The following is a 24,418-nucleotide window of genomic DNA, read 5'->3' as shown; positions in this document are numbered from 1 at the left end:
TTTTAGTGTTTGAGCACGTGTGTATGCGTGTGTGCGTGCATGCGTGTGTGGGTGTGGGTGTGTGTACGTTGGATTGCATTCACGCGTGTCCGCTTTTAGTGTTTGAGCGCGTGTATATGCGTGTGCGCGTGTACATGTTCGTATAGCGTGTGTTCGTGTCTACATTCGTATAAATACTTCCTATTTATACATGTGCGAGTGTTTGTATGCGTGTACGTGTGTCCGAGATACGTGATGCTTCAATACAGTAACAAATAATATATTATATATATATTAATATACACTCGCGCGTAATCGTTGCGCGTCTCTTATGTGTGTTTTTTTTTTATTTTTTAGCCCGCGTGCGCATGCGCAATCGTGAAATAAACCGCGAGAGACTGTCTATCTGTCTGTCTGTGTACGTGTATCTCTGCGTGTGTGTCTCTTCTAGTCATGGTTAACCGGTTAGCATGCTTGATAAGAACGCGTGTCGACAAGAAGGAAGAGTCTTTTTTTTTTTCATTTTCTTTTCCGAACGAAGAGAACGACACGGGACAAATGAGGGGTGCGCGGGTTTACGGGCGTGGATTAAGGGGGGGAGGGGACGAGGGGGCGGAAACGTTCGAAACGAAACACACGGCGAACGAAGAGACATCTAAACAAAAAAAAAAATAATAATAATAAAAAATACGACGAAATAAAAATATCATTAAAAAATATAGAAACGAAGGGGGTGAGCCTGGCTGAGAAACTACCGAGACACCCGTTATACAGAGCTGCTGCTCGAACGATCGAAAAAATATCTTCTTTCTTTCCCATCATCCCTCAACACTGGATGAGGCTTATAATATATAATATATAGTATATATATATACATATATATTATATATATTTATATGTAATATGTATTAATAATACACCTCAACTTTTTCGGAGCTGCGACTTGAGCATATCTTCGTTTAAAAATGGCAACGATTGACAAGAAGTTTCGACGATTTAAAGAAACGAAACGAAGTAATAGAAGGGACAGGCAGTAGAAGAAAGACGCGAAAGTAATTACGAGATTAGTTAAAAGACATAAAAAAAAATAGGAAAAATCGAACTCGAAATCGAAGTCGGCATAAATATATTAGAAAAAAGGGGCACACGGGACCGTCGAACGTGGACGGGCCCGATTTCGGCTCCTGCTTAACGGCTACTAGTGTAGTTTCCTTCCTCGGCTTCTTTCCATTCCTTAGGGTCCGACCGATCCGACGATGAGGATCGCTTTCGTCCAGCACTTTCTACCGTTCGAAACGCGAAGTTTTCGGTAAAAAAAAAAAAACAAAAAGAAAAAAAAACATTAAGGAAAGAAACGGTAAATGGAACACAGAAGAACATAGAGACACGTACCGATCGCCCTCTCGATCGAGTCGCGGTGACGAGTATACCGCGTGATCGCGAGTCTCGTCCGCTGCCAGGACGCGTTCGCGAGGAAGGACGAGAAAAGGGACACCCGCGGACACAGAACGAGAAAAGAAATAAAAAACCATGGTCGTCCTTCCCCCTTCAAACGCGCGTCTCGTTGTCGCGGAGGGCGCGGTAGAGTGACACGTATATAGGCGTCCGATATACATCTATGCGAGATATAATAATGCAATATAATAGAATATAATTACGACTCTTCAAAGAAAAGCTAAATACACGGGTCGTCGATCCCTACGTGAAACATACATCGTTTTAGTCCTTCTTTGAAAGAGCGAGCGTGACGCTCGATTATTACTAGAGCTCAAAGAATATACACTTGTATGCGGGAAAAGTCGGCCGTGCCCGATTACGGAACGGGTCTCGGCCGACCCGGCTCTTTCTTTCCCTTGTTCTCGTTCTTTCAGCCGGGTGTGGAGGCCGGTTCACGCGTTCCCGCGATGCGCCGTCTTCAAAAACGTTTTTTGTTTCCCTTAAGCGCCGTTTTCTCTGTTTTATTTTTTTTCTCTTCCCTTTTTTTTTTTTTCTTTTTTTCTTCGTTTAATATATATAATTCTTATAATAATTTTCCTTTGTTTCCGGAGTGTGCCAGCCGTCCCCGACCACCCGTCGTCCCGTCGACGAAACGCGCGAAAAATACAAAATCTAAATCTCCTCGATAAAATATCATCCCTCTTACTGCCCGTCAGACTTTTCACTGACACCGTGTGTATAAATATACATATACATACACACATACATGTATACATATACACATACATATATTTATTTATTTATGTTTATATTTATATATATATAATATATATTATTAATATTATTATTATTTCAATTGCTATGTCGCTTATATAAAGGTAAGATAATACTCTAGTAGCGAGGGAGGCTGGGTGGAACGGGCACGCCGTTTTTATAATACTATCATCTAAGTGGTTTTCGCGGCGGATCGAGGGACACGTGTGACCTCTCTCACCCCTTTTTCTACTCTCTTCTCTCGTGTAAAGTGTGCCTGTACGATGAGATCGCCTGTGGTGTGTGTCTGTGTGTGTGCGCGCGTGTATGTGTGAAAGTGTTCACGGTGTCGAGTTGCGTCCGTGTAGGGGTAATTAATTATTTCGGTAATCGTTCGCTGCGGTTTTGCGCGACAATACGATACGTCCGTCGACAGAATCGTTTCCCGTTGGGACGCGTTCTCACTTTTCATGCGAGGTAAAAAACTAAACGGAGAATCGTAGACGTTGCTCGACGCCGTTCGACTGTGCTTGCTGGTCCAAGACGATCAACGCAACAAATTATTCGTTCGACATTGGCGGTGAAATTTCTGAAGCTTCGCTGTCGACGGACGCACGATCTTCCACTGTCTCGCACTTTCGTCGCCTGTGCTGCTTAACCAGGTTCGAATCGTTTGATTATCACCGAACGCGGTCCACGATCGCGTGACCTAGCCTATATAAAACGTGTTCGAGCAAGCGGGTGTTTTTAATTTCTTCGCGAGAGGGATGAATAGTCGTTTCCTCGAATCTAGCTTGGTTCTTGCTCGACGCGATCAGCTGTTCGCGTGCCGCCATCTTCGCGCTATCGGTCACGTGATCGCGGCGAACCGCGTAAGAGCGTAACGATCGAGAGAGCGAATGAACTCGACGGTAACTGCGTCTGTTTGTCGTGAACACCGACGGTCGTAATTTTCATTGATCGTACAGCGCGATAAATGGGGACGTCACGATGATTGGTACACGTTTTCTAAATAAAAATATAGAGCTCGTAGAAATTTTATTTATCAGTGTTTCTAAGCACCCTTTGATATAGTATTTCATAATGTTGTATGGAGTACTGGCGTAATAAAAATTATAACCCTCGATCGTCACGAGTGTTGTCGGATACGCGACGCGAAAGAAGGACAGAATAAAAAAATATCGCTAAAATATTTACGTAAGTCTTAAACTCTTATAGATTGTCAACTGTATAAAAAAAAAGCAACGATTCGATAACGGTTAATATCATCCATTCCACTTTTCCGGGCTGCCTCCGATCAAAGGAATTTATTTCAAAAAACAAAATACGAAAATACCACCAGCGAATGGAATGTTACGAAACGACGTCGCGATCAATAAACCAAACGCTAACTGAGCCTAATCCTTCGACGAGCAGAGTTGTCTTTCCGCGTCGAACGTTATATCCCGTTGTGTTCGAAGGCAACCGTACGAATGGCGTAGTCAAATCCTTCTCCCGCGATCGAGAATTCGGTCGATTTGCTCTCCGTCACGCGACAGCTCCGAAACCGTTCGTACGATGGGTGAACCCTGCGAGCCCGGTCTCTACGTGTCGTGGGATAAAATATGAAAAAACGATGACAATGCGAATGAGCGAGTATGTTTTATCTCTCTCTCGTTCTATATATCTCGTAGAACTTAAAAGCTGACTTCGTTGTATCCGGTCGGCGGGAACGACGCGACAAGGACCATTGTATATCGGGGCATTCCCGGCGCGTAAAAGAGGTTATTGGCAGCAGTGGAATTGAGACATTGTGCGCGTTCGCTCCCCCGACGTCGCCGTGAGATTCGCGCGCCGCGGCGATTAACGAACGGGGGACGCGAGCTATACGGAAAAATTCGGGATGGGCGTTCTCCAGCGCCGTCGTTCCTGGATGAGCCGCCAATGTCGAAGAGCTGATCAATGGTGAGGATCGGTAATACAGCCGCTGTACCAGGCGCCGCGACGCAAAAGAGCCTGCAGAATCTCTCATATCTCTCATATCTCTCTCTCTCTCTCATCTCTCATCTCTCTTGCTCTCTCTCTCTCTCTCTCTCTCTCTCTCGCTCTCTCGTCTATCCATCTCGGTCGTCAGGTGTTTAAGAGAAGATACGAAGCGCCTGCAAGACGGGCCTGGAGCATACTGGGCAGCTGGGATCGGAACTCTCGCAGACCCGGTTGCCGCAATCCAGACAGAAGTGATTATGTCCGCACGGTACCAGGGCGGCGGTGACCTCCTTGTCGCCGCACACCACGCATTCCCGTCGTCCGCCGCCCAACAGCGAGTCCGTGGGTGACGCTGGACTCGCCGACGCCGGCGGCGATGGCCTCGAGGGTAGCGCGACGCCGGGGAACGACCAGATCGACGACGCGGACGCTGTCATGGATTCGAACGACGGCGACTCGCCGAGACCCTCGTCCCTCTCCATACCGGCGCCCCAGATCGCCACCAGCTCGTTCAGTCCGGGCGCACCGGAACTGCTGGACGAGCTGCTGCAGCTGCCGCTGCTGGAGAACGCGCCGCTGGACCCGTTCGAGCCCTTCAGACCCTTCAAGCCGGGCGGATCGAGGCAGCAGAGGATCGAGCCCAACCCTCCGTGACAGAGCGCGTTCAGCAGCTCCGAATCGTCCAGGTTCGGTCTGCCGCCGGTCCTCAGCGCGATGTGCGCCTCGATCTCGCGTCTCGCCGCCTCGACGCTCTCCGGGAGACCGGTAACTTCGAACACCGGCTCCTTGTCGCGACTCGGCGTCACTATGTAGGTGTGCGTCTGATGCTGGATTCTCTTGATGGTCGCGCCCTTGGGCCCCACGACCAGACCCACCACTCTGTACGGGACTCGTACCTGAATCGTCACGTGGCCCGGAACCGACGCCGGCGGACCCGGTGGAACACCCAACAACGCGCCCAGCGAGCTCTTGCGCGACGCGCGGATCTGAGAGAAGTGCTCCGCGGCGGACAGAATCTCGCGTTTCGCGCGGGCCACGTCCTCCTTGCGTCCCGTCACCACGAACACCGGCTCCTCGCCGCGCACCGGCGTCTTGATGTAGGTGTTCGTCTTCGCTCGCAGGGCCTTGATTTTACAACCTGCAATCAGAACAACAACCATTCAGATACAATTTTACTGGAACCGGGCACATACACACTGCTGGGCAAAATTATAAGACAGCTTGAAAATGATTGGTTTAGGTACATGATATCATAGTTAATGAAAATACATTCCGTCGGATCAAAATTTAAATTGGTATTCTTGATCTTCGTTTTATTTTGGCCTCCAAAATCTCCCATTAAAATTTTATATACCGGATAATTGGAATATATCTACATATGAAATGATATGAAGTGGCCGTTTAAAAATTGGACCACTTTTATGGGGGTTTTCTCAGTTTACGGGGGTAAGGAACAACTTTTCGAGTATTCTTAGAATTTCTACATATTCTTCGCCAAAATACGCGTCGTTTGCTTTTTGAAACATTAAAATCCCTCAATCCGTTCAGAAGTTATGATGTTTTAAACATACGCATGAAATTTCAGTGAAACATATCAACGGTATGGTCAGACGTTACATTTTCGGTAAGGTATTTTTTTCTCGTAAGTGCGTAAGATTTCGAGGGTATGTGTATTCACCAAAAATGATTGCAATCGACCCTCGCAACTGAAAATAATTTTTTTAGAACGATTTGAAAATTTTGAATTTTGTCGAAAAATTTCACACCTACTCGAATTTTTTTCTCGAAAGTGGGTAGGATTTCGAGGGTACATCTGTTCACCAAAAATGATTGTAACTGACCCCTGCAACTAAAAATAATTTTTCCAGAATGATTTGAAATTCGTTAATTTCGCCGAAAAATTTGTCCACCCCCTATTATAGTTATTCGGATAACCGGGTGCCGGATAATCGGAACATTATTGTACTAGTTTTCTTGGTTTCCCGATAAACCATTCCTGGGATATAAAGCGATATATGTATTTTTGAAACACACTGCGCGCGTCCAAGCGTTCCTGTCGGCGAATTTATAACACGAAGCCCTATCGCCGCGGATCCTGAGGACGATGATTCCTGTTGGTAGTCCGCGCGCCTAATACGCGCCGATGCAGCAGTTTTTCTCCGTGACGCAATTGTCTGTACTCGAGGAACAACAGACAGCGCGCGTAGAAGCCCGCGCGATACGAAAAAGGAGGAGCCGTGGCGGCAGGACGCAGCATAGAAGCAAGAACGATGGAAGGTAGACAGAGAGCAGGGTGCAGGAAACTGGAAGGAAGGAGGTCCCGACCCGGTCTGGTCCTCGGTCTCGCAGACTCTCTGGCCTTGAGCCGGCGCAATGCTAGCAATGCAGGTGAACCACTCCTCTAGCTTTCCTTCTTTCGCGCCACGGTTCCTTCGACGTCCCGTCTCGCTCGTCGTCCACCTTTCTCCATCGCGCGTATCCTTTACGGGCTTCATCCTTCTCACCCTTTCTCTCTTTCTCCAAGCTCCCTTTCATTCAGTTCACTCTCTCCTTCGAACGCGAGTACCAACGAACGCGACACACGGCCAGTGGCTCCTCCGCGTATCGCATACCATCGCCTTTCCGTTTCTTTACCTCTCTCTCTCGTCGTCGCGCGTCGAGTTTCCACGTTCATTAGCGACTTTTTAATTGCGTCTATCGACGGCGAAACGCGATCGTAAATCACGCGATGATTCGGGATCGGAACCGACCACGGGAACTCGACGAAAAATTGTTTCTGACTCCTCTCCGATCGAAGATCTGATCTTTCGAGGAGAACGAGAATTGGAGCAAATCATTCCGATTTATATCATTTTTCAAAACAAAAGTTTATCAGTTTCCCCATTCATTATCCAAGTAAATGAATACGCGTATCAGATTTTTCCAATTTCATCTGGCCAGAAGAACCCGTGACGCTTCCCGCGCACGCCAGCAGAGGGCTACGCTATTGCCTCTCTCGCAAGCACTCGACCACTTATTTCTATATCCACGCTCCTCGACCGATCATCGTGCATTTCAGAACGAAACTTTCCTGCAACGGAACACACAACAAACCGCCACAAGCCTAACACCAAAGCGCGCCGCGGAGGAAACTCTGGGGGCGGACCAAAATAGACACGCAAGCGTTTTACCCTTGCACGCGCGAGTTAATACAAATACAACTTCCAAAACTCGCGACCACGTGCTCCCATTCACCGAACAACCCTCTCGATAAAGACGACTCGAAAATAGAGCGGAAAACCGAAACATCGACGCCATTTCTGCCGCTGTTGTTCACGAATCGAAGAATCGCCTGTAAGCGAAACAATATTACGTGTAAAAATAGCAAGAAACAGCTTATCGACCGCCGCGCATCGACTCGAAGGGCCATCGGGGGATAGCTGCACGCAACCACCCCGTGTTGGTTCGATCAAACTGGAAGGCGTTTTTGTAGAAAGCCTCGGGAGAAACGCCTTGCGCGCGCTCCAGGAGTTTCCTTTCGCGAAGGTCCTCGCGCGCGACGCGACAATGTCACGGGCGTCCATGGCGGCTCTTCAGGGACGCTGCGGCGCAATCTTGACATCGATACTCAACCTGCACGGACACACGCCGGATTCGCGTTTACGTCGTCGAGAGGAAAGAGACGCGACCAGCACACGCACCGGACCGCGGCGCGAGGCCGTCTCGGGGGCGCGAGCATAATTACGCCCGTAACGAGTTTCTTTCCTCCTCGCGGCAGTCACGATCAATTCAGGGAATTTCACGCGCGGAAACGCGCCGCTTTCGAGGGTCGTTCGAGCCGTCTAGGCGTGACGCCATTGTTTCGATTCGTCCTTAACGAAAATATAGTCTCAGGACCAGGAATAAAATTGCTCCTTGATACGAAGCTTGAAGATGACTCTGGGTGTCTCTGTAATCCCTTGGTGAATGACCAGGGGGTGGATTACAAACTCTCGTGATCGAGAATCAAGTTGGTTATGAGCTTTTAAAGTTCTCCAAAACGGTAGAACTTTCTGTACGACTTGCAGCGGCTTTACGAGTCATCACTAGACTGCGGATGTTTATGCATTTATAGGAAATTTTTATACTCAAAAAACTACAGAATGAAATACCTTAAATAAGATACGAATTATTATATTTAGGGGTTGAGACAACCCGCTACAGAGCTCCTATTTTATTAGTCTGTGTTCTGATTTACGTTCCATTTTTTCATTTGGGTTTCCAGGTAACAATAGTATTTAATAAAAATTCGAGAGAGGAGTGGAAAGAAAGTTTCAAAATTACTCAAATTTTCAACCACACAGTACGACTATTAAAGCTATTAAAAATACGAGTAAAAGCTTTTTTCTATACGAGGACCAATTTACGCTGCACCGTCGTGTCGCGGACTGCAGTTAAATAATTATTCTGTAAAAATTCTGTCTTTCTACAAAAATAAAAAACGCATAGAAAAAAACTATTTTATTCCCTTCGTTTCTTGTTCAATTTCTCTTTTACCATATATAAAGACATAAAATAAATACAAATAAATGTGTGACGATATCCGGACGGCATGTTAACCGTTTTGTTTCGTAAACGATATGGTGCGTTCGCAGCCCGTTATTTCAAACAACGGTATGAAAGTTAAAATTCGAATACCCTAAAAATAAAATATCGGTTAATTGATATTGCCAAAGACTTTTCATAAGGCAACAAAAGTTTGTAAATACGCGCACGGTAACACCGTTTTGAATTGCGACCTTTTATCGAACCGATGCATTTGCTGATTGGTTTCACCGACGCAACATGGAACCGTGGTTCGATTTCAATCTTTTTTTTTTTCTAGAAGGTACCGGTTCGCATTCAACGTAATTACTGTGCATGTACGAAATGTATGAAAACACGAAACGACGGGGACAAGCTTTAAATTAAGCTCGTAAGTTTCGGGCTAGGTTGTAAAACAGATGCTGTTTGCGTTGCATATTTTACGTTCTTCTCTGTTATACGCATATTTTGTTGGGAAACTAATATTTTATAAAGATGGTATACTTCAACAATAAGGAAAGATGCAAGATATAAAAAAGGGTTGAAGACTCGAGAGGCTCCCCAACCATGGAATTAAAGAATTCAGAGATTGAAAGGTCCCTGAAAGCAGCCTTTTCGCGTTTCACACGGCGAAAATCGCAATCTCGTTTACCGTGAGAAACGTTTCGTAACGCGAACGACGCTGAAAAGCGTCGCAACGTCGATTCGCGTCCTCGAGTCAGCAGGGTAAATCCTGTTTCGGTTTCATCGATCACGCTTTATTTTCGGAACCCATTGTACCCAACCTTCTGCCGTCTCGTTTCTTCCTTCGAGCCGGTTTACCTTCGACGATTATATTCATTCAGCGGTTACATACCTCGCGCGCCTCTCCCTTTAACTTTCCTCGACCCTGAATGCAAGTGCTCGAACGCCTCGACTTAGTGGAAGTGATTTGCACTTTGGAACACACCGGGACCGCAGCCGTGAAAACGAGACGCGTCGGTTCTGATAAGGTCGCGAACGCTCTTTGTACGAATCATTGACGCGTAAAATTTTTTACAAGACCGAAACTTTGACCTCAGACAATCGTAAACTATATAAATTAAAACTTGCCTTGCTAAAATTGATAAAAAAACGATTTGTCGGTCGTCCGTGAGAAACTTTCGCCCCGTGAAACCAGCCGAAACGAAAGGTTAAAAGATCCAATTTCGACCGCGAATGATAAAATTGCGTCCTGTCGCCTTGGTCAGCGTCGTAACTCTCGTTCAAGGATTCGCCGTTGCACTGTCAACGCGCTGTTTCTTTAAAGCTCGTCCACGCTTGCCAATAACCACGCAATTCCTCCTCGAACGCCACGGAACCGGACAAGGTTACGACCCACGATCGAACCGGAGCACTTTACGGTCGCGCGTCAGTGTTTTATGTGCGTTCGAGCATCTGAAAACCAAACGGAAGAAGAAACGCGCGAGCAGTTCGTCCATCCGAGTGGAAATGGAGCGCGTATCGTGTGTCAACGACTGTGCAACCCGTGCAAACGTACGAAAACGCCGCGGGTGAGAATCGGTCGTTATTCCTAGCTGGCAAATTGTTAAGCTCGCCACGGACCGAGGGTAACCATTATTATCCGTAATCCGAAGAAGCATAAATTTGCCCAAGGATACTGGCGAGCTGCCCTGGGGCCGGGCGTAAGAGGACCAGAGAGAGAGACGCAGAAATCGAGGGAGGGGTAATAAAAATCGAAAGGGTGGGTTGGGTTAGCCTGCGGAACCAGCGCGTTCGACGTTCCGGGGAAACCATGGAAAACAGTGTTTACGATGGAATCTCGATAAATTGAATCGCCGTGAGACCACGGGGTAAAAACGCCCGACCGGAATGAGCGTCGAGTACCATTAATTGGCCCCCGTATCCTCGAACGGAGCGTAATCGGTTCGATGCGTGCGAATTCAGGGACGTCGGATGCAAAATGATCGAATTCGCGTGTCTCCGAAACGTTGCCCTCGCTCGGCGAGAATTTACGGGCTCGAAGCCTTCCGTGAAACGCCACGAACGGTAACAGGGACGAAGGGAACGTAAAATATCGCTGGGTACTCGCCTTTGGGCGCTTTAAAAACTTTTGAAATTCCAGATTACTATCATTAGTTACCATTTTTCTTTTGACGTAAAGAATCGATCACCAAAATTATTTATAGTTTTGCGAACGTGTAACGAAGGATGAGTAGAATATTGTTTGCGTGCAGCACCGTAAGCGCGTTCGCCTAACGCGAGTGAGCAGGTTCTCGAGGGTGCACGCGTCCCGCGAATCCTTTTTGACGTTTTTCGCAACGAAATCGAGTTTCCGTTTGGTCGATGGTGTCCGGAAATTCGCCTAGAGTGAACCGGGTCGGTTCGGCTGGCTAAATAACTCCGTGGAGGCAGGTGGACGGGGATCATCGGTGCACGCACACCGACGCGGAGGCTCGCAGGTAGGTGCAATCGACGACGAAGGAGCCTTCGAAGGAAGGACAGGAGGAAAGGAGGAAGGAAGGCGGTGAGGAAGAAGTAGACGAAGAAGAGGATCGCAGAACTCCACTGTGGACGAACAAGGTGGCTAAGGCGACTGCGATGGTGGTGGTGGTGGTGGTGGTTCGGAATGGAGAAAGAGGAGGTGGGGCGTGGGTCGCAGACAGTTGAAGGGCCGCGGCCAAGGTGAGGTGAGACGGAGAGAGGAGAAAGAGAGTGCGAGCGGGAGGAGAAAAAGAGGCCCCGTTGGAGGGAACACGTAAGGCGCCTCTTCGCCTTTGTCCGCCTCTATCGAAGGGACCAGAAGGACGAAAGAGAGGATCGACCCGCACGATCCTTCGTCCTTTCTTCGTCGTACGGGCTCCCAGTCTTCTTTTTTGCGTTTCTTCTTGCGGCACGCACCGCGAAATCGCAGCGGACGAAAAGGGGAGTAATAGGTTCGCCGGTCGAAAAATGAATTACGATCGAGAGAGGAACGGAATAATGCCCTTCGAGATCGAGCGTTCGAATTCGCATCGACTCGACCCCGTTTCCCGAAAAATCCACCCGAAACGAAGCCCCTCGAGGATCGCGTTCTGGAAAATGTATCCCGAGCGGCGTTTCAACGAGAAACGTAATTGACATCGTTTCGTCCCGGTGTCTACGATCGCGAGTCCCTCTCTCGTCGTTGCATCGCAAAACCCGAGTTCATTATACCGTCGATTTCTTTCTTATTCATTCGAGGTGCCATTCACGTAGCCGATGCACGTGAACCACGTGCTCTCTGTTCCCCGCGACCGAGGCACAATGCCGAGCGAAGCCCTCGTCGGAGACGAGTTTGGGCCTTCTATTCCCACGATACGTCACTCTCTCTCTCTCTCTTTCTCTCTCCGATTCTCGCGAATGACGTTGCTGCAATCTGCAGCAGCCGCTGGTAGCAGCAGCACACCAACTCCCCAAAGGCCGCAGGATCAATAGTTACACGCCTCTATAGCCGGCAGCTGCATTATACACGCGCCTCAGAAACTGGCGGTCATAGTGCACCGCGCGTAAACACACCTACGGAGATCACGCGTGTGACGTTATCGACAGATTCGCAATATCCACAAGTTGCCAAAGCTCGTTACTCCGAAACGACGATGATTCCCGGAACCATTATCGAAGGATCGACAGCGTCCAGGGGTCGATCGATATCGTCTATGATATCGTTTCCTGGCCACTGGCGGCGAAACGTTCCAGAAAAGGGAATTTTTCGACAGGAAACGCCAAAGTCCTCGGGGCTACCGCGGGCTTCTCGGAAACACGCGACGACGACGGTAACATTTTCAAGAGGGGGGGAAAAAAATCGTCCAGCAGGCACGGGAACTCGGGGGGCCATCTGCTCCTCTCGTCTTTGCTTTAATTACGGCCACCAAATGCCTCGTCCGAGAGGCACTCGTCTTCTCTTTCCGCGGCGACTCGCCGACGACCGTGGGCGGTATCGACGAGACTCGACCCGAAAAGGACCGCAGAGAATCAGAAACGTTCGTTTACCTCTCGTTTTACTGATTTAAGCGCGGCCTGCTACGTACCCCGACGGACAAAGGGACTTCTCCAAGCTACGTTTGATATTCGACGCGTTAAAATTCGAGAAAATGCTTGAATTTTGTCAGGACACTACTAAATTAGCATAGCGTAGTTCACCACGGCACAGTTAATTTCGCTGTATCATTTTTATGTTCTACACGCAAATTTCTATGTGCTCGATAAGTAATAAGATGTATCTATTTTTATTGAATAATCGAGACACCTGTACCCTATGTATTTCTTTTGTAAAATTACGATAGAATAATGATTAATTCTTGGTAGGCTTCTTGTACAATCCATGTATTTAAGACTGGTTTGTCATTTGAATTCTTCGAAAATTTGCGAGTTTGTATATACGTATTTTTCGAAGAGGTTAAGTTCTTGAAGTTCTCGTCGTGCGACACTTGGCTACTGTTAGCATTAACCCTAGAGTACCATATTGGGGTCTGACGGACCCCAGTTTGTTATCTCGTGTCTAATTTCTGTAAACACGGGCGTTTGGGTTTTCCTACTCCGACCAGGAAAAAATCTTTATGGTCTCGACCCATCGGGAATTGAAATAGTGAGTTTACTTAAACAATTTGGGATCCACGATACTCCTACGATCACTGTATAAATTTCATCGAGTTCGTATTATTTTGTTCAAATATTCCCGCTGTATTTATGATGTATATTTAGCGTAATGTTTCCGTTTCGAGCTAATAGTTTCGCAATTCACCATAATTCAGTCATTATGGTTTTTAATGTTCTCGCGAGTGCTTCTGAAACGCACAATATCACGTGCAGTTCCGAACCACGAGATTATACAGGAAGAAATTATCGAAAGATGGATACATGCAGCGCATACATTTATTATACTTTTTCTCTTCGAAATTAATGCGAGGCATGCGAAGTGCCTACGCGCGATGAACATCACTCTAATTAAGACTATATAAATGAACTAATTATGAAAAATAAATAACCGAAAACTCGCATCTCATAAATATCGTTGTCCCTTTCCCTAAAAATTGATATTTTCGATAATTATACTTTTCCGATAGATCGATCTATCAGAATTTATTTCCTATGGCTGGTTTGCTTCGTGAATACATTGTTCGTTCATCCGTTTCTTTGCATTAGGAGAGAAATCAACGCTAATAACTTCGAACTTGTTTTTCCACGCTTTCCGAACAAGCTCTCCTGTCGAACAAGTAAGTTACTTGCAATCTTTATTTATCTAATATTCCATAGAATATCAACGTGCTTTCCCAGCGTTACGACAATGTTGACTACGACAAGCAGTTTCGTAACTGCGAAGATAAGTGCATCGCGTTCTTATCTTTAGTCTAGAAATTTGTCGATAAGCACCACTAATCACGCCCAAATATCGCTACGAATAAAATGATTCCAAAAATAATAAGTACGCCGCCCCTCGAACCAAAAATCATCGATTTCGTTGTACGATTGTGTTTCACAATACGTAAATTCGATCGAAACTGAACGTCGACGTGTAACGCGATGTTACTCATTGTTTGGAACACCCATGGACGAGCGCATTCCGATCGAGGGAAAAGGCTGGAACGCGAAACAATGTCGGGTCAGGTACGCGCAAGGATCGGTCGCTGCAACGCGGTTAAGTTTATTTAGGACTCGCGGGCCCTTAAGTAGCGGTACCCTTTGGCGTCCCTGGAACATTCGTGCGTCCGTGTGTCCGCTCATGGGGCACGAGCCGCGCGGATATCACGAGTTTCTCAGGCAGGTCAGTGAAACTGCGCCGTCAAGTTGAAGGCCAACACCCCCACAATGCAACGGCCGAGCACCACCGCTCGTCCCCCCACCCGCCGTCCGATCCTCGACCACTTTATCCTCCCCTCCGCCCCTCTACCGACCGCGGGACGTCCCCCCTCTGCCGGCGGAGCCGTGCAAGTCGCCGGAACATCCGAGGAAACTCCAATAACGCCGATAAAGTCGCGAATACACGCTGCTGCTGGCTTCGCGGAGAGCCTCGGATCGTTTCCAAGGCGGCGCGTCGCGAGCCGCCGTGGCCACGATCCGATCTATTTCATCGGAGGCCGATCGACGGGAACGTCCAGCGGCGCAAAATATCTCCGGGACGCGGCGGATCGCCGGAGCCAGTTTAATTCGAACTGAAAAACGACGATGTCGGAAATAAATAGGCATCGCCGGGCGATCGACGTCCTGCACGGCGTTCGACGCGACCGAGCCACGGACGTGGACATCCACCAGTTTCCAGGAAAGCTGACCGTCCATTGGCCGTTCGGGCGGCCAATCGTGGGCGTCCTTTGTCAGCGTGCAAAGCTCGCGGCGCGAGCCAAACGCGATAGACTGGTCACTTCTGCGCCGACCACCGTGCCGCGTGGATCTATCGCGCCGGTGTGGCGGTGCTCTTTCTCCTCCGTCGCCCTCCGCCCCACTCGCGAGACGCTTTCTTTCTCCGTCTCTCGGTTTCTGTTTGTCTCCCTCCTCCTGACCCCTCTCGAAGGCCAGAAATTCCAGCCTCATCTCGAAATAGATCGATGACACTCGTCCGAACAATCCCGCGCGTGTGCACGCATCGCGTCGTGTCGCGCCTCGTATGCGTGGCTCGCGCTCTCGCGCGCTCTCCTATGCTCTCCTACGTCGCGTGCGCGTCTACATGTACAGGCGCACACGCAGGGCTCGTCTCACTCGCGGCTCTCTCGGGGCCGATGTCTCTGAAATAACCGAGCGAGGCTCACTCGCCGGACAGGGGAATAAGGTGCAATGCACGCACTCGTTCACTGCCTCCCTCTCTCTCTCTCTCTCACACTCTCTCACTTCGCTGGGTATCTTTCTCCATCTACCTCACAGTCTTTTTTCCCCCTTCTCGCTCGCTCGCGCGCGCTCTGCAACCGCAGTTGCATCCGACAGTGTCTCGAATGGCAGTGGGGGTCACACTATATTAAGATTGAACTCCACTGACACGGCCGCCCAACTGCGTTCATTCTCCTCCTACTCTTTATCCTCTGTCTCTGTCTCGCACGGCGAACAGCGTTTCTTTCTTCTCCTTTTCTTCGCGTCCGTTCGATGGCCTCTCTCTCGCGCCGCGACGACTCTCGCGTCTTTCTCGCGTCGATACGTCCGCTATCCGGCCCGATGCGTTTCGTTCGTTCCGCAGAGAACAACGACGCGGGGCCCGACCATTCCGAAAATCCGATCGCGAGAGAGGATCGTCGATTTTACCACGGAGGAAACGGCCTGCAACGAAGGACGCGCTCGCCAGCGAGTCGAGGGACTCGCGGACGCGCACGAGTGCCCTCCCAACGACGATATGGAAACCGCGTTCCAGTAAAAAGCACACGGGGGAACCGAGAAATGGGAATCCGGACCCCGTCGGTTTCTCAACCTTCTGTGTTTCTTGCACTCGTCGATCACTCTTAGACAAACTTTATTCGGCTAAAAATTGCAACGTTCTCTGAACCAATTTATTGCGGTTAATTCGGAAACAATTTCCATCGGACTGTCATGGCCGACGACTCCAAGAGCGAACGGAAACGTTCGAAACATCGAGAGCCTCGTCGATCGTCTTCCGCGGTTTAATCGCGAAACCTACACCCGTGGATCGTTTAATATCTCGAACGCATCGGCGGAAGCGAATTACGACGCCTCGAATGTCCCTCCTCTGTCTGTGAACTTTGCTGGATAACGGCGTCCGTGACGCTCACGGTCAAATTATTTCTCCTATCGACCGATACCCGTAGCCACGGCCAATTAACGTATCAAGGCGCAGTTAAAGCTGAAACCAATATGGAAGAAAGTTGCAAAATAACGAGCCACGGTTGACCCGGTCGATGATTCATTGTCGGTTTACGAGTTCTCGTTTCCGCGGGAGGGGACGGTTGGATCGGGGGTGGTAAACTTACGCGGACAACACAGTTCAGTAATAATTACACGATATTGGATGTCACGATATTAATGAGCCATGCCGGATATAATGGTACGTGCTGCCCACCGTGGAAGCCACTCCGCCCAAGAGTGGCCTCTCTCTCTCCATCGTTCGAGAGAAACCGAAGGGTGAGTCATTCGTCGATCGACCTACCTCAAAGTCTCTCGACCGGACGAGTGGAGACGCCGTGGTTCCTCGAAGAAACAGGTAGCATCATTGTCTGACCCCGTATTAGATTTTCTTCTCCCTGCTCCTTAACGTGCCCTCCGCCGACCGTCTCGAGGGTTTCGTTATTTGCCGCGGAATATAATGCACACACGAGTCCTTTCGATACTTTTGTCCCGATGAAAGACCGAGACGGCCGGGTACTCGTTGAGTGGATTGTCTTGTAAATCTTTTCATTGAAATACGAAACTACCGACCGGTAGACTCGCTACAGTAGTGTGTTTACCTCGTCGACGGGGAATTTACTGACAGGCAAACACACATTTCGTGCTTGTTGAGCGATTTGGTTCTTTCACGAGTGCTCGATGCATTAGACAATGCTTCTTCCTCTATCGAGGTTTAAAAATTTCTCCGACGTCTCGAAACGTGTATATGATATTTTACTGTCAATTACTTTGCGATAGATGCAAAAAATCGACTTTAAAATGTCATCGTTCACGCGCGCGGTAACGTACGACTTGGAGTCGAGCGGAAGTAGAAACGGTGGGTAGTGGACAGACACGCCAGCGCGGCTCGCTGTTCGACCGGCGTGTCCAACGAATTTTCAAATTCGATTATCTCGAAAACGAAGCCTTAAACGAGAAAATTTTATATCCGATCATCGATTTGTTTTTTCATGTAAGATCCACCCCCTTTGAAGGATTTTTCGTAAAGAAGATTGTAATAAAGATTGCACCTTGAAATCCAATTTCGAAAGAGTTAATGCAAAAATATACTTAAGATAGTTTTAGTAAGATCAGAAACTAGACTTTTAATAATTTATAATAATTGCATTAGTCGATGAATGGAACGAACGCTGTAACGGATAGGGAAGTTGTTGCGTCCGAAAATACGTGTAACGTAATAATCTCATCGATCACGAAACTCTTTGCCACGAAGCATCGGAAATATTTTTGCTCCGACAGATACAGGTTAGGCTAGGACGTCCCCGAGCGCAAAACCAGGATAAATCGATTACAACCGAACGTCAACGAAACTGTCCCCTGACCTGGAAGAAGGGTGGAAAAGTGCGCGACCCTTAGAATCATGGGTATGTACCATCAGCTGTGCCTCCAGCTGTAGGCCTGCTTCAAATGCAAAAAACCACGTCAGCCGAGGGGCGAGCGCCGGTTAGGCGAGGCCGTAGTATCGATCAAAGACCACTTTCGCCATTTTCTCTACAGATGTGATCCCAGAGCGAGGGAACAAAATGGCACTGAGGCACGATCGGGTCACTCACTCGTACGACTAACTTTATCTTCGTTAAATTGTTAACGATTTAAATAACGAGACATAAAAATATTCTACGATATTACACGCTAAACCCTAAAACAAATGATTCGTTTCTGCAACGCAAATATTTTTGTTTTGCATCCGTCGAAGTTTTCCAGTCTCCCTGAAATTTTCATCGTTCGAAACTTCCGTTTCTATATCTTCTCGTTGAAACTTTTGCGAGAACTTGTTCCCAGAAAGTTCCGTTTAGACGATTGTCTCGACCCCTAATTTAAATCCCCGGTAAATCTTGTTCTCTCTCCGTTTCGCTAAGTTCTCGTCCCTTTTCTGCGATCAGCGTTTACCATCTTCTTCCCAAGACCACGCGACAATGTTCCCCTATTTTATCAAGGCTCTTTCAAGGTTCGGAAACCTCGAGAAGCCGATGAAATTCGACGCTGGCGAAGAGGTTCGCGTCCGTTCGAGACAAGATGCCCTTCTAAGCGACGCGCTACTTCGTTTTTTCTTTGCTTTGTTACTCGAAGCCGTTCGTAATTTTTGTGTGCCGAGCGGGGAGCTAAAAAGGGTGCGCGAACGACGTGGCATTAACCCCCTGGGAACACGCGTCCCCTCCAAAGCAAATATTTCGTGGACGAAACTGTATTGCAGACTGGTAGAGGACGCATAATCGTATATCATACGGGGCGCTGCGGAATTATAGGTACAAAGTAGGGTTGCTAGATCCCCTGGAGAGAAACAGGAAAGTATTAATATACTTGTATTCGAAATGTCAAAGACGACGACTCCGTGCGAGGGTTTTTTTCAAAGCTGAACAAGAGGACCAACGATGGGAAGCTTTTATAAACGAATTCACATCTACGATCTAGATCGAATTTCTAAATAAGAATAAATGCAAATCGACTCGTATTTAATTTGTAACAAAGGGGCGCGCGATAAAAAATTGTAAAATAGTTGTGAACAGATTATTTATTCACGCTATTATTTTAAAATTGATGGATAACAGGATTAAATCAAACTTCGAAAAGATCGCCGGGGGTTAAATGAAAATTACAATTTCAATTGTAAAATGAAATATTCCACGGTGAACGATCGAATAAACATCACGAGTAAATTGAGGTACACCGAACTACCATGTATTTTAATAAACTTCAAACGCTGTTCTATGAAAAATAAATTGCTTCAGAGCCGCCAAAATTTTCAGTATATAAAGTTACACGACTGTGTATTACTGTGAACGATAATACTCGAAACGCTTTCAGTGTATTAATTTTATTTACATTCTCGATCGAAGTGTCTCAAAATAAGGATGCAAAAAAGTAGCGAAGATTGGAAAAATTTGTGAGAAGTAATACTCGAAATACTTAATTGTTGCACGCGTGTACGAACTTTTTGCGGTCGAGCACCGAACGGGGGCATAAAGGAGTCCTCTCTGCGAGTCCGCCGGCACATTATTAAATTACTGCGGTATATGCAATCTCTATAAACAATAAATGTAAGCTGCAATGCCCGCAGACACAATATTTTACGTCTCTATCTGATAAAAGCAATGATGTCATAAGGCTTGTACCATACGGTGCTCGTCGACTTACAAAGAACGCTCCTCACCGTCCACTTACGGTCACCGTCCACCACAAAGGGTTTAGAATTTTTCTGTTCCATTTTGCGAGATGCACCGATCAAGTACCACGCTAAACCAGAGTACACAAATTCCTAGACTATGTGTTTGAATTATAGAGAAATTACGATACTTGTTCGAATTCGATTAACACCAAAACCAGCTGTTTTTTTGTATATTAAAAAGGGTTCAATATTATATTCTCGTTGTTAAATTTCTATTCCATTCGCTATATTTGTCATTGTCGAGAATAAAGCGAGCTTCGATATAGTTGGTAGTTTCAATGTGAGTCAGGTTACGAACGATACAATTAAAATTTATTTTTAATCGATGTAAAGTAGAATCGCAGGTAGAATCGTTTCCCCTGTTCGCCATAGGCGTCTAAACGCAACTAAAGACGCCTGTATAACGCCTCGAGAGACACGGGCGTTAATATGCTTGGCGCGTATTTGCGTGTCGAGCAAAAACCACGCGCGACTTATACGCGATCGACAAACATAGGAATTACGGATACAAATCCAATCGGTTGGTAGATTCTGCGTGCAATTGCACGGAGCGTGACGAAACGCGGACTTCGAATGCCTAGGTATAATGCAATCTGTAATGCAACGCGTAATGTAAATGATTCTGTAAGTTTGGACGCGTTGCACGCGATGACCAAGCAGTTCGCCACGATCGATCACCAGTCAAATATTTGTAAAGCGAGATAAGAAAGCGTCGACAATTTAAAGCCAATCGATGATACAAAATCGACAGGCTAAAATGATGATATCTTGATCAAGTACGCAATTTATACAGCTGATTAAAGCTTTTAATTATTTTTCGTCTTCACTTTTATCTGTTGTGGCAAAAATATACTTTGAACTGTCCAATGCTTGTTTTTACCCCTAACTTTATGTCGAATATCATAAATGTGAGTTATTGTCCAGTTCGCAAGGGAGACGATTTGTGCAAAATTCTTGTCGAGATAAAAATTTGTATCCGTGATAAGTTAAATCAAAATTGGAGTTTCGATTAGGGAACGAAATGATATTTTACGTTAAATCGATAGAAATTGATATCGCGATACTTCGTCTATAATTTTAATCATATTTCGCTCCATTTCCGGCGTGCACGATGCAAGTTCATTTCTCGCGTTAACGTCTGAGCAAACTGGTTAATTGAAATTATTGATTTTAATGCGACAGGCGTGTGTAATAATACATGACCCATATACGGGGCATTGGACCGTAACCGTGTTAAGGCAGGTGCATGAGACAAAACAGCTGTGACATCGGGTCAAGTATCGTAGAATTAATACTTTAAAACAGTGTATACAAATAGGTGTTTTGCAACCTCTCGGAAAAAGAAAGAAACATAACATAAGTATAGTCGAATAAAAAAGCTGCTTCTCGTAATATTTCATTATTAACTAATTAAACGGGTTTTCTGTCGTTGGTAGTAACAACATCAAGAAAAAGACTGCAAACTAAAAAGCTTAAAAGTTTGGGACAACTGAAACTTGTTATCCATTATTTATCGCTTTTCCTTTTCTCTTTCTGTTAGAACTAAGAAAAAGTAACAAATTGTATTCGTTCGTTATCAACGTCACAGTTTTATCTATGAACTTTGCAATAAAGTATAAAACTAAATAAAAATTAATAAAAAAAACATAATTTGATATTAATTATAATGCTTTTATAAATACAAGTGACGAATAAATCACGTGTACGGTGCTTTTATTGATCAGCTGTTGTTCGAATAAAATGCCTGGTCCATAAAACTCACGTTGCATTATATTCTAGCTTAGACTTAACCTGTGAACTTAGCGAGTTCAATTAGTATAGGATGCGCGTGAAACGCACGCACGCCATTTCCTGACAGCGACGATGCAAAAACCGCGAACCGCGCGCGCAATTTGTATACGCGAAGTTTCCATTAAATCCGCGGCAAAAAGCAGCGTTTAATTTGCGCGCAGGATATTCCAACTTTGGATTAATCGTCGGTTTTGCACGGCACCCTGTGAGAAATCTTTGTAAATTATACATATAGTTCGGTGGTTCTTATCCTTGAGTTCGCGGCACAATTTCGAATAAGATTCTCGATCTTCATTATTTGAAATAAAACTTGTATCAAACTCAATAATATCTCAATCTTTTATGACCATCTTTATAATTACGAAAGAAACGTACGCGTCGAAGTATGAAGTAAAAAATAATGTTGGAATATCGCGTAGACGAGGATGATAAAATCAAAGGAATCGAACGTTCTTTGGTATAATCAAATAACTCAAAGTTGAACGTATCAAAGAACGTTCTATTCCTTTGGCCAACTAACTCGCGGAGAATTGGAATTGAGTTGTTTAAATATACCCGTTCCTTTGACTCTATCATGCTCGTCTGCACGTTTCCACGCGGTGGTCAAGAATCTTACGAACACTCTGTAAGAAAATTGGTGCAAAAATAGCCCAACTGCGAACATGGCCCTTCGTTCAATCGACGTATTCATATTTTCCAGGCTGTAAAGATGAACTTTACCGATAAAAAAAACCCTGCAAGAAGTTTCTACCAACACGAACCGTTCGTTTCTGGCGTCGATTGTGTCTACGAAGGCTTCCTGTTAACATAGACAGGCAAACTTTCAAACGCTACGAGCATGCACGGCCGCAATTAGAAATGTATTGCATCGTGAACAGAAGTTGGCATCGTTGACAACTTTTCCGTTCGAACGACAAAAATACATACCCTGAAAGTAACGAGAATTATTGAACTGTGAGACGCCGCGGTCCGCGTGTATTTAAGCAAAATCAAGAGTCACGTCAAGTTTTAATTGGATAACTCGATTGGGGATTTCTTAAAAATAATAGTGGAAATATTTCGGTAGCAAAATTCGTCGTTTCAAAGTTGAAAACGTCTAATAAAACCAATATCGTATATATCTAAAAAAAGTGGCGACTGCTGATGGAAAATGATCGATCTTTGAGCTTTCCATTCACGACGAGAAGTGAAACTGTTTAAATTCAAAAATTGCACACGAAGAGCTACGTTTTCTGAAAAAACATCCCTTAATTCAAGATCGAAGGGTTTTAAATTTGCGATTGCAGCCGTGAAAAGGAGGCGGATGGACGAGCAAGACCCTAGATCGTGACGCGATCGACTCAACGGACTCGACTGGCCGCATAAATAATCGTGCGAAAAAAAATCTGAGCCCGGAGGGGTTGGTGGGGCGCCTCCGAGTCCAAGTTCCAGCTTAACGTTGCGACTAGCATTTCCTGTTTCGAACCCCTTAACCAACGATGGGTATAACTAATTACTTTCGCGTCTCTCTCGCCGTTGCCCCGCGCGCGCAATTATTTATGCCCTCGAAACGTTGCGCTAATAAATCCGCGGAGGAGGGAGGGAGGGCATGCGCGAAAGATAATTTGTATCGAAGAAGGGTGGACAGTAAAATACGAGGGTCGTTCGACGGCTAACGGCGAATTTGTTCCAAAATTTTTTATCGCCTCGTTAGCAACGATCATTACGTTTTCGCTCGTTGTTCGGTTAGCGTACTTCGCCACCTTTTCGCGCGCACCTTATTTATCAAGTACGTCACGCATCCTTTCGCTTTCGCATCTTGATCCTCAACCCTACCGCGAACTCGAATATATTCCTCGCCGTGCGTGCATCGGCGTTTTCGAACACAATTGAAAGACATTTACGAAGAAAAGTGCAGAGGAAAAGTCGCAAGGTCAGAATTTTATTCGATGGAACAGTCGAATTTGCATTGAAAAATAAATTACGGTCGACACGATGAGCGTGAATTGTAATCGTTGCGATAGAATTTGAAAAATGTCACTTAACGAGAAGAGTGCTGAAATAAAATCTCGATCGCCTCTTTTTAAAACAAAATTACGTCGAACGTAAATTCGCTCTCGATCCCCCGTGACAGAATTTATGCAACGTTTTGATCCGATTCCGACGTCTGTATCGACAGCCTTAAATTTCGCGCGTTATCTTCGCGCGTTCTTTGCGCCCGGACGTTTTTCCGCGGCGACGAGAGAATGAATTGCGATTTATTTTCAACGACGGGGAAAGAGAGAGCAAAAATTCACCGCGTAAATATAACGCGTGCGCCGATCGTTGCGAAACTCGCGCGTACAAGAGATCGCGATCGCCAATGGATTCACCTACTTCGCCATCGAGCATGCGAACCGACGAAAATCTCGTCTCGAATCGCCCGGTTCCCGAAACCGCTTCTGACCCGACGATGTAGAACGCGATACGACTTTCTTATTTTACTTTAAAAACACCCTCAAAATTACGCGAACGCGCCACATCACCGTTCCACGCAGAAAAGAATTTGCGACGCGACTGAAAATAGGGAGACAGAGTACTCGATGATTAAAAAAATTGAAAATAATATAGACAAGAAATTTTTCAAAATTCTATAATTGGGAATGCAAGTTGTGAAAAATGAGAAAAGTTGATCGTTTCAAAATTCTCGTAGGGGCAAATTATTTTCAATTTTTGGCCAAACCGAGACGCAGAGTCGAAACTTGGCACGAATTGATCCTTTTTGAGTAAGCTATCGAATGACCCATCGCGAGTTGAATTTGTTGTACAGCCACCTTTGACCTCCTTATTTTGGCTTTATTCTTTGCTTCGAAATCGAGCTCAAGGATCTATAACTGAATTTATTCTAACCTCGAAGGACAAATTTTCAAGGAATGCTGTATTCGAAACTACCAAATTTTCTGGATCAATCTCGTACGCAACGTCACGTGCTTTGATCTTCTACCTGAC

The 24,418-nt window shown here is 46.2% G+C and overlaps 1 protein-coding gene across 3 annotated transcripts in view; it reads right to left on the bottom strand.

Moving 5' to 3' along the window:
* LOC143344625 (RNA-binding protein MEX3B-like) overlaps positions 1-24,418 on the bottom strand; it is a 91,988-nt gene that overhangs the window by 8,752 nt on the left and 58,818 nt on the right. For 2 of the 3 annotated variants that reach the window (XM_076770867.1, XM_076770853.1), the window contains exon 2: positions 45-5,272. In XM_076770867.1, the coding sequence (XP_076626982.1) occupies positions 4,287-5,272 (986 nt within the window). In that variant the 3' untranslated portion in view covers positions 45-4,286. Of the gene's footprint in view, positions 1-44; positions 5,273-24,418 lie in introns of those variants that run through there. The other variant, XR_013080118.1, reaches the window with a different exon arrangement.

This window comes from Colletes latitarsis, chromosome 1 (assembly GCF_051014445.1).
Source record: "Colletes latitarsis isolate SP2378_abdomen chromosome 1, iyColLati1, whole genome shotgun sequence".
Classification (NCBI taxonomy): Eukaryota; Metazoa; Arthropoda; class Insecta; order Hymenoptera; family Colletidae; genus Colletes; species Colletes latitarsis.
Note: the sequence above shows the minus strand (reverse complement) of the source record. Positions and strands in the feature narration are given on the sequence as shown.